Consider the following 10,560-nt stretch of genomic DNA (forward strand, 5'->3'; position numbering starts at 1 on the left):
TTCAGGTGTTTTGCGAGTTGTGTAGGAACTGCTTGTCCTGACAGAGGAGCTTGACCAGGAAAGTCCTGTGACAAAATTGAATTCTCCTATTCAGGTCAAACTCCCAGCTGACATCTCACACGTTCTGTAACCCATTTATGCTGCTGGAATCTAATTAGAGCAGCTGAAGCAAAGAGTCTCGCTCAAGGGTACAACTGCAGCGTCTCACACTCCACCCCAGCATGTGGGACGGGTACAACTGCAGCGTCTCACACGACACACTCCACTACGTTCTGAGGTTCCTGTGATTCTTAATGGAAAATTGCCAAATATGATGAAAAAGCAGGCTTCCATTAGACGTACAACCCTCAACCCGCACTGGATTCTGGGAATGTGGAGGTCACATACACACAGCACCCTGCACAGGAGCTGCAGCAGAGAAATGGCCGACTCTGAGCTGGATACAGCCTGTGGAGAAACTCACTGCGGCATACGGCCTTGGTGCGTGTGAGACCGACAGCCGGACCGCAGTCTTTCAGCGGAGGGGTTCAGAGGAACATCACGCCATTTCTGACTGATTAAAAGGGTTTGCTGGAGAAGGGAGTGCACAGCAAGGGGAGGAGCTGCAGCAGAGTGCACACACTCACAGAGAGCTGCAGCAGAGTGCACATGCTCACAGAGAGCTGCAGGAGCTGCAGCAGAGTGCACACGCTCACAGAGAGCTGCAGCAGAGTGTACACGCTCACAGAGAGCTGCAGCAGAGTGCACACGCTCACAGAGAGCTGCAGGAGCTGCAGCAGAGTGCACACACTCACAGAGAGCTGCAGCAGAGTGCACACGCTCACAGAGAGCTGCAGCAGAGTGCACACGCTCACAGAGAGCTGCAGCAGAGTGCACACACTCACAGAGAGCTGCAGCAGAGTGCACACACTCACAGAGAGCTGCAACAGAGTGCACACACTCACAGAGAGCTGCAGCAGAGTGTACACACTCACAGAGAGCTGCAGCAGAGTGCACACGCTCACAGAGAGCTGCAGCAGAGTGTACACACTCACAGAGAGCTGCAGGAGCTGCAGCAGAGTGCACACGCTCACAGAGAGCTGCAGCAGAGTGCACACGCTCACAGAGAGCTGCAGCAGAGTGCACACGCTCACAGAGAGCTGCAGGAGCTGCAGCAGAGTGCACACGCTCACAGAGAGCTGCAGCAGAGTGCACACACTCACAGAGAGCTGCAGCAGAGTGCACACGCTCACAGAGAGCTGCAGCAGAGTGTACACACTCACAGAGAGCTGCAGGAGCTGCAGCAGAGTGCACACGCTCACAGAGAGCTGCAGGAGCTGCAGCAGAGTGCACACGCTCACAGAGAGCTGCAGGAGCTGCAGCAGAGTGCACACACTCACAGAGAGCTGCAGCAGAGTGCACACACTCACAGAGAGCTGCAGCAGAGTGCACACACTCACAGAGAGCTGCAGCGGAGTGTACACACTCACAGAGAGCTGCAGCAGAGTGCACACACTCACAGAGAGCTGCAGCAGAGTGTACACACTCACAGAGAGCTGCAGCAGAGTGCACACGCTCACAGAGAGCTGCAGCAGAGTGCACACGCTCACAGAGAGCTGCAGCAGAGTGCACACACTCACAGAGAGCTGCAGCAGAGTGTACACACTCACAGAGAGCTGCAGCAGAGTGCACACACTCACAGAGAGCTGCAGGAGCTGCAGCAGAGTGCACACGCTCACAGAGAGCTGCAGGAGCTGCAGCAGAGTGCACACGCTCACAGAGAGCTGCAGCAGAGTGCACACACTCACAGAGAGCTGCAGGAGCTGCAGCAGAGTGCACACGCTCACAGAGAGCTGCAGCAGAGTGCACACGCTCACAGAGAGCTGCAGGAGCTGCAGCAGAGTGCACACGCTCACAGAGAGCTGCAGCAGAGTGCACACGCTCACAGAGAGCTGCAGCAGAGTGCACACACTCACAGAGAGCTGCAGCAGAGTGCACACGCTCACAGGAGTGAGCTACACCAGGCATTGTGATGTCCTCCCTCCCTCTCCCTCGCTCTCTCCCTCTCCCCCTCACGCACACGCACACGCTCGTCCTGCATTGCACATGATTGGCATTCAGCTGGCTCTAATCCTGTCCCGGCTGCCGTATCGACAGCCCAATTCAGAGATAACAGAGTCGTTGAACTCAGCCACCCCCCCCCCCCACGCACGCGCAGCTCCAATAACTCAAACATCCAGCCCTGATCGATGGGCAGCCATTAAGACTGCGACAACGCAGGGAGACGCAGATCAGCGGGGAGATTTACACAGAGACACGCCTCGGAGACGGAGGGGTGCGCCTGACACAGCGAACAGCGAACAGCCGTGTCAAACAACACTCACCCTCTCTCACTTAATCCCCTTACAACAAACTCTCATTCTTTCTCTCTTTCACTCCCATTACTCAATTCCAACACTCTCTCAAATAGCAGCATAGTATAGAAGCTCACTGCAGCCAAAACACACGCTCGCGCACACACACGCGCACACACACACACACACGTACTCATGCACGCACACACACGCGCACACACATGCACACACGCACACATACTCATGCACGCACACACAGGCACACACAGGCACACACAGGCACACACACGCACACACACGCACACACACACACACAAACACACAAACACACGCACACACACACCCTGCTGATCTACAGAAGGGAGCTTCACAGTGAAACAGTGGAGAGGGTCTTTATGAGTTCAGCCTCTAAAGGCCTGCTGTAATGAGGCAGAGTTTGAGCATTTTCTCTCCATACTGAGGGACCCCCAGAGCCTCCCCCTGCACCTCCTCCTGCACCTCCTCTACCACTGCCACTTCTCATATGCACAAACCTGTACATACACACATTAATCATGTGCAAATAAATATGAAATTTGAAGGCTGTGGTGCATCAAAAGCTGAGGTCCTATAAGTGGGATTTTAAGAGCTGCCTCCAGAGGTAGAATTTAAGAAAAAGTATGTAGTAACCCCCCAAAAACACACACACACACACACTTACACATGCACACACACACACACACACACACACACACACACACAGTGGCCCCCGCCCCCCCCTCTGGCAGGTTTCAGGGCGTGCTCACCACCTCTGACAGATACAGGGTGTGTAAACTGACACCTGCCCTCAAAAGTGGAGGGATTTGCTTGAATTTCACACCCCCCCCCTCCCCAACTCACACGGCCCCCCCTCTCTCCCAGATGCCCCCACAGCCCCAAAACAAACAAACAGCGCTGCCATGGCGATAGGGAATGAAATGTCCCAGACAAAATGGAGCTGAATGCAACACCAGGAGCTAACCGCGCTCAGGGCCGAGAGAGAGGGGGGCTGCCAAGAACTGCGATGCACACTCCTACACACAAACACCAGCAGGATAAATAACACACAACACACACACACTCACAGAGGTGCTAATGTAATGCTGTCTTGTCGAGGATGGGGGACAGACCGATCTGCTGTCAACTGTGTCTCTGTGAGGAGAGTCAGGGACCTGAACAGGCTGGCATCTCCTCCAACACTACACACAGAGACGAGCCCGGGACCTCCCCCAACACCACACACAGAGACGGGCTCGGAGTCTCCCCCAACACCACACACAGATGGGCCTGGAGTCTCCCCCAACACCACACACAGACAGGCCCGGCATCTCCTCCAACACCACACACAGAGACGAGCCCGGAGTCTCCCCCAACACTACACACAGAGACGGGCTCGGAGTCTCCCCCAACACCACACACAGACGAGCCCGGAGTCTCCCCCAACACCACACACAGAGACGGGCTCGGAGTCTCCCCCAACACCACACACAGACGAGCCCGGAGTCTCCCCCAACACCACACACAGACAGGCCCGGCATCTCCTCCAACACCACACGCAGAGACGAGCCCGGAGTCTCCCCCAACACTACACACAGAGACGGGCTCGGAGTCTCCCCCAACACCACACACAGACGAGCCCGGAGTCTCCCCCAACACCACACACAGACAGGCCCGGCATCTCCTCCAACACCACACGCAGAGACGAGCCCGGAGTCTCCCCCAACACTACACACAGAGACGGGCTCGGAGTCTCCCCCAACACCACACACAGACGAGCCCGGAGTCTCCCCCAACAAATCCAGCACCACCAGGACTCTGCTTCTCTGAGACGTTTTACAAACGCTAAACCCGCAGTTCTGCAAGCCCTTCCTCCCCTTTCATCAGTGCGTGAACGAGAGATGCACTGGAGTGTCGGGGTTACAGTTCTCTCTCAGCACAGCAGTAAAGCAGCAGATAGAGGCAGAGAATCAGCTGGGTGACGGAGCGGGAGATTCTGGGTAAAACAGCAGGTGTGAAGGAAATATGGTCACAGCGCTCAGCTGCACAGAAACCCCGCAGCGGTGCGCAGAAACCCCGCAGCGGCGCGCAGAAACTCCGCAGAAACCCCGCAGCGGCACGCAGAAACTCCGCAGAAACCCCGCAGCAGAGCGCAGAAACCCCGCAGCGGAGCGCAGAAACCCCGCAGCGGAGCACAGAATGATTCATCATTTGCCCGTTTCTCCTCCTTCTTGCGTCCAGAATATGAAGGAAATGCAGAGCTTTCAGTTTTCCCAGCAAACACACACCATATTTATATTAATATTCATACCTGTGCCACTTTTCACAGCAAATACATCATTATCATTTCTGCTGAGCTGCTAGATGCAAACCCACGCGTGTGTTAACCTGTGTGTGTGTCTGTGTGTACGGGTGTATGTGTGCATGCTTGTGTGTATGTGTGTGAACGTCTGTTTGTACTTCTCTGTGTGTCTAGTGAATACTGGAAAGACAGAGTGGAGAAATTGACAAGCAAAGACACATCAACAGGACGAAAGCTGATGGCTTATGGTTACCGGGGCAACCCACATAAATAGCCGTGGCCTGAATGGTGTTATTGAAATGCAGACACCTGCCTCAGCCGCCATTATGAATATGTATGCAGAGCATCATCTATGACAGCCGCCAAATGTCAGACTCCTGGAGAGGCGACATATCGGTGCCATCGACACTGCCACCGCGAGCCAATCACCCCCCGACCCCGTCCTCACACTCACGCCCCCACCCCGCCATGCTCCCACTCCCGCCCCGTGGGGGTGTGTGTGCATATGCGTGTGTGCGTGTGCAGAACATGTCTATATGCATGTATGCAAGCCGTTCTTGCTCTAGATTCTTCATGTCTTAAATGTGTGTCTTACAACCACTACAACTGGTTTTTATATTGTTATACACATGTATGGCATACTGAATGACTTTACACATTCACTGATCTTCCAGCAGCAGAATCAGTCATGACTACAGGAGCATTCTTTCTGAGGCATTAGGGCCAAATTATTTTCACAGGCTATTTTTACAGGCTGTGCTACAGTGAGGTCACAGACCCGGTTACTGCTCAAGTCACGCTCAGTTACAGGTCTGCAGAAACAGCATCCTTCCTCTGTCCTCTCATTCCTCCTCCTTTCGCTCTCTCTCTCCATGCTGTCTCCTTTTGTTTGTTCCTCCTCTTGCACTCTCTCTCTCTCTCTCTCTCTCTCCGTCTCTCTCTCTCTCCCTCTCTCTCTCTCTCTCTCTCTCTCCCTCCCTCTCTCTCTCTCTCCATCTCTCTCCCTCTCTCTCTCTCCCTCTCTCTCTCTCCCTCTCTCTCTCTCCCTCTATCTCTCTCTCTTCCCCCTCCCTCTCTCTCTCTGCTTAAGGGCTTTCTTAAATCTCTTAATTCAGTTTAAACTGCTCAGTTCTGTCTGTGCTGGCTAATAAGGCCTGGCCCAGGGATGTATAACCCCCCCCCCCCCCATGTGGAAGACTGCTTTGGGTCTTTTGGGGGGGGGGGGGGGTGTACGGGGCATCTTGGCTGGTGGGCACAGAAGGGCAGAAGTACCAGATGCCATGCTATCTGTGGGCACGCGCTGGCATGGCCGGGACTGGCAGCATGCTGACTGACCGACTGCCCCGCTGACCGGGCCATCCACCCCGGCCGCTCCAGCACACTGACCTCTGGCTGTCAGCACCAGGGCCGCGACTCGCCAGGCACCCCCTGCGGCCCCGCAGGTTTCAGCAGCCCCGGCGGGTTTCAGCGGCATTCGCTGCTTCCATTGGACTGAGAGACACTCCACAGAAACCCGTATGAATTAGACAGCGGCTCATCTGCAGGGTTATCCACAAATTCTGCCATGTTTTTTCAGAGATTGTTTTACTCAAAATCCACTTTCATTTTCTTTATCTTCCAATCCAACAGGTCAGAAAACGTCTGTGGACCAGATTGAAGTAAACTATCAAACTTGGCTGGTGATGCTGCTGCATCTGGCCTTGCTGGGAAAACATGAGGAGGGGATTCCAGCTCATAAGCGGCCCGTGAAGGCGCCCTTTCCTCGCGCAGGGGTTCCCGTCATTTCCCCCGCGGGCACGAGCACGGCAATCTGCTCCCCGCGTGTCGGACTCAGCCGAACAACACGCTCCGACCACGCGAGGTCAGCCCCGCACAAACCCGCACAAACCCGCACACAAAGCGGGCCTTCGCGTCAGACGACGGGCTGGAATATGATCCAGTGAAGGACAGTACAGAACAAAAACACCGTCTGAAGTGAATCATACGAGACTATTGCACATTTCACACCGGCAATTCATAAAATCGGCACGATAATGTATAGCTGGCAGGGCAACACAATCTCTCCATTTACTCTTTGAAACCGTGCCCGGTCATATCACATTTCCAGGACATATCGACGCATGGAGATAAAGATGTCAGCGTTCAAAGACAAGACCCTGAAATTAACCTTTGGCATCCCAGGAGATCGCTATTGTTCAGGCTAAAATTAAAGCAGATGACTTTCAACGGACTTCTTCAATGTGTATTAGTTCTTACAAATATCCATAGCCTATTTACTAACAAAAGTGACGTACGGTACTTTCGTCAGTCCCCAGTAGTGCCAAAATTAAGAACTAAAATATTCGACACCCTATTTAATTCAGGCAGTTCGACTTCACACATTTCCCCGGCCTCCACGGTACTTTCTGCTCCAGTCTAGCTTTATGCAAACTCTAATACTACAGCAAGCAGTTACGTGTCAGAAGTGGATAAATGATTCAGGTGCAGCGCTTAGGAGCATAATGTATATGCGCCCACACCACGTGTCAATTCGTGCCGCTCCCCTGCGCCAACAGATCCGGCCAGCTCACTCTAGGCTAATCCATACAAACCGCGCATAGCGGAGAGGGTTGCGTTAATGCAGGAATATTTGCGCTCGTTTGGAAATATGTGTGTAATATTTCACTGAGGAGAGTCAGGACACATTCCTGCGCTCGAACCCTTGACACCCGCACCGTGTTCTATTTTGGCTCGCTGATGATCTTTGAACTCTTCACAGGAGAGGACTGATGCCGGAATCATATTCCGTCTCCCAGTTTAAGGGCAGGCGCGTATTTTAATATACCGTGTTGTAACACGCCGCGCTATGAGGCGCTGAGTGCATGAATAACACCGAGAATGTCAAGGTTAAAAGAACAATACTTCCCTAAGGCGAACCTATACAAGCGTGTCTTAAACCTCAAAGCGCCACTCACTGCTGCGTCACGCATGGTCAAATGTATGTTCCATGTACGCGACAGAATTACAATAATATTATTACGTTTTCCGCATCAAGGAGTATGCTCCGATAGATGTTATCCAGAGTACCATAGAACTAGATACCCAATTTAACCTGTTATGTTCTTTAAGTTAGATCAGACGTCCTGCTTTGGAGCGACTGCGGTGCGCTGCTGTGCCGCCGCTGCCGCGGAGAGAGGCACGCAGCCGGGGAGAAGGCTGAGGGGACGGGGGGGGGGAAGACAGGACTCACGACAGTAGCGTAAATAGTACGATTATTCGCTTTAGCAGCGGCCAGTTCTCTGAAGGTTTCCACAGACTGAAGATAAGATTTCCGCCCATGAATTAAGTAATGGATCTTACAACGCACACTGGTGTGTTTAAAGTGAAGTAACGCAGAAAGTGAAGTGCACACAAACACATATTTAAGCATTGTACATTGCAATATGACTTAGACCTGTGTGTTGAAACATTTACGAGGACACGATAATGACGTAAATAAACTTCCAAACTTTCTACTGAAACAAATACTCAGTAGACTATAAATAAATAAACTCATGAACAATCCTTGGATTAACACTAATTTGCAGGTAGCGAAGCTATTATTTCTTACGAAAAGTTGAAAACTTCTACCCTCATCGTCAAATGTATCTAATAAGTGGTGGTGTGTCTTTTTATTGATAATGTCCGATTAACGAGTTGCAAAGACTATGAACACTTTTTTCCTCGGTTTGCACACATTAGACTACAAAAAATCAGGGAAAAACACCAGACAAATGGCTAGACTATTTCATTTCTGTTTATCAGAGCACAAAATCAAAGTGAAAGGATTTGCCCTCAGACTCTTTACTTCTGTTCACAATATAAAGAAACTTAAAACACGACACATTCATATCCCACTCCAACTCAGACGCCACACTCCGCAACATTTGCGCTGCGCTCCGCAGGATTTTGACAGTTTGCCAGGCAGCGGCGCGCGGCGGAGCTCGCGCTCTGCTCTCTGCGGATTACGAGGACGGAGAAACATTGCTGCCCAAAACACCATTTATCAAATTAGGCACAGAGTCATACCAAACGCCCATGACCGACTGCAATCTCTTTTCAAATGCGGCACGCACATCACAACAAGCCCAACCGCAAACGCCGTTTTCCGAGAGAATTCCACACCGAGCCGACGCTACATTCCCCCGTTCACATCTGTGAGTTTTTATTTTGGATCGGAGCCATTTCGCTCGCTACCTTTTATAACCCTGTGTCTGTTATGAGGCCCAACCAAGTGGCAAAATCTTTACTTACCGGGACAGACATTTTACAGCCGCTGTGTTCGGGTCTGCCTTACGGTGGATGGAAACAGTTTTTCGGGCGTTTCAACAGCAAAGCCGCTATTCTCTTCTCAAGCAGACAACTCCCAGGGCATCCGTGTCTATTCCATGCTGTTTTTATTCTGTATCCACGACGAAGCCAAGTTTTGTTTCTCGGTATGATTTGAGCTGCGAAGCAACGTCAGAGATGTTTTATGAACACCTAAAATCAGCTGGGCGAATGCGGCTGAGTCCCTCGCATGTACGCGGTATCACGGAGCGCTTATCTCTGCTCCGCAACACAGACTTTCTCTCCCTGCAAATGTCACTCGTTTCGCGTTTTTTCCGTTCCTCGGTCTCAGATGCTCCGGGGAAAAAGAACCCTTTGATCCAGACGCTCTAATAGCCGATTGCATTCGGTGGGAGAAAATCTTTGATTGCCAGATTTGCGGCCGTAAATGTCAGTCGGCTGAGGAAGGAGACGGAGAGCTGCTCTCTCACTCTAATGATGGAATCAGCAAGTTCGCGTTAAAGGGATGGGCTCCCGGAGCGCCAGCGCAGCGCTCGCAACGCGCAGGTCTGCGAGGCCGCCGCTTAAAGGGCGTGCTTTCCATTTTCTGTCGGTCTGAAAACTGATTTCCCTTCCCAAGAATTTTGGATAGGCCTGCTTTGGAGGAATATTCATGTTTCAGTGTTGCCATCCCCAACGGACGTTGCAACAGTTTATCCACACGCTTCATCATATGAATTGGTAATATGCTTGTAGCGGCATATTTCATGTATTCCCCACAGGAAAGTTTCGAATGAATATGAATATGGATCTGTAGCCTATATTTTGGGAGAGGGTGTCGTTAACAAAAATGAAGCAAACCGACTGCTCCTTCTACATGCGGGCGTGTGCACCGTGTCCGGTGATGTCCGCATTTCGCATCGCCAGCCAAAGAGGGAGAGGAGGCGCGGAAGACGCTGCGCCCGATAACACGGCCGTAACCTTGGAAACCTCTTTGCAGACATCTCGTGGCCACACTGGCAGCATCAGGTGTTGCTGTGTGAAATCACAGATATGCTGTTTAGTGAGCAGATATTCAGCTGGCACATTTTGCCACTCAGAGCAGCTGATTATCATGGAGCGCGGAGCGAAGACGAGTCTCTGGTGAGATTTACTAGTCTGCACGTGCGGAAAAACATTAGGCGTGCTCATAAAAGCCCACATTAACACGTTAACTGAAATATTTCACCTTTTCAGTGAATGTGTGAACATACAGATGTGGTTTGACGTAAACTCATCTTCAGTTTGTAAGCCAGCAGGTCAAGCACACTTTGTGTGTGTGTGCGAGAGACAGAGACAGAGAGAGAGAGAGAGAGAGAACGTAATGTTCACATTTTGAAACAGACGATTAAAACAAAGTAATTTTGGAGTAATTTCTTGTAATTACAGGTCATATACGGTTATTCCAAATGTGCATTTAAGTAACTCAGTGAAGTGGTGGCAGTAAGTATGGGTCCATGAACCTACCGCGGTGTTTCCAGGGACACAGTCCTTCATGGAACATTATCTGTCAATGGAGCATTCCAAATGGCGTTAGCAAGTGCGTGTGGATAACTCTGTCATGTGTGGTCTGTTATTTCCACT

The 10,560-nt window shown here is 51.6% G+C and overlaps 1 protein-coding gene across 1 annotated transcript in view; it reads right to left on the bottom strand.

Moving 5' to 3' along the window:
- The window catches only part of bcar1 (BCAR1 scaffold protein, Cas family member), a 73,423-nt gene extending 64,010 nt beyond the window's left edge, over positions 1–9,413 (bottom strand). Inside the window, exon 1 of the mRNA XM_036543819.1 lies at positions 8,923–9,413. Coding sequence (XP_036399712.1) covers positions 8,923–8,934 — 12 coding nt within the window. The 5' untranslated portion in view covers positions 8,935–9,413. The remainder of the gene's footprint in view (positions 1–8,922) is intronic.
- Between the last annotated feature and the right edge of the window lie 1,147 nt (positions 9,414–10,560).

The sequence above is a fragment of the Megalops cyprinoides genome, chromosome 13 (genome assembly GCF_013368585.1).
Source record: "Megalops cyprinoides isolate fMegCyp1 chromosome 13, fMegCyp1.pri, whole genome shotgun sequence".
NCBI lineage: Eukaryota > Metazoa > Chordata > Actinopteri > Elopiformes > Megalopidae > Megalops > Megalops cyprinoides.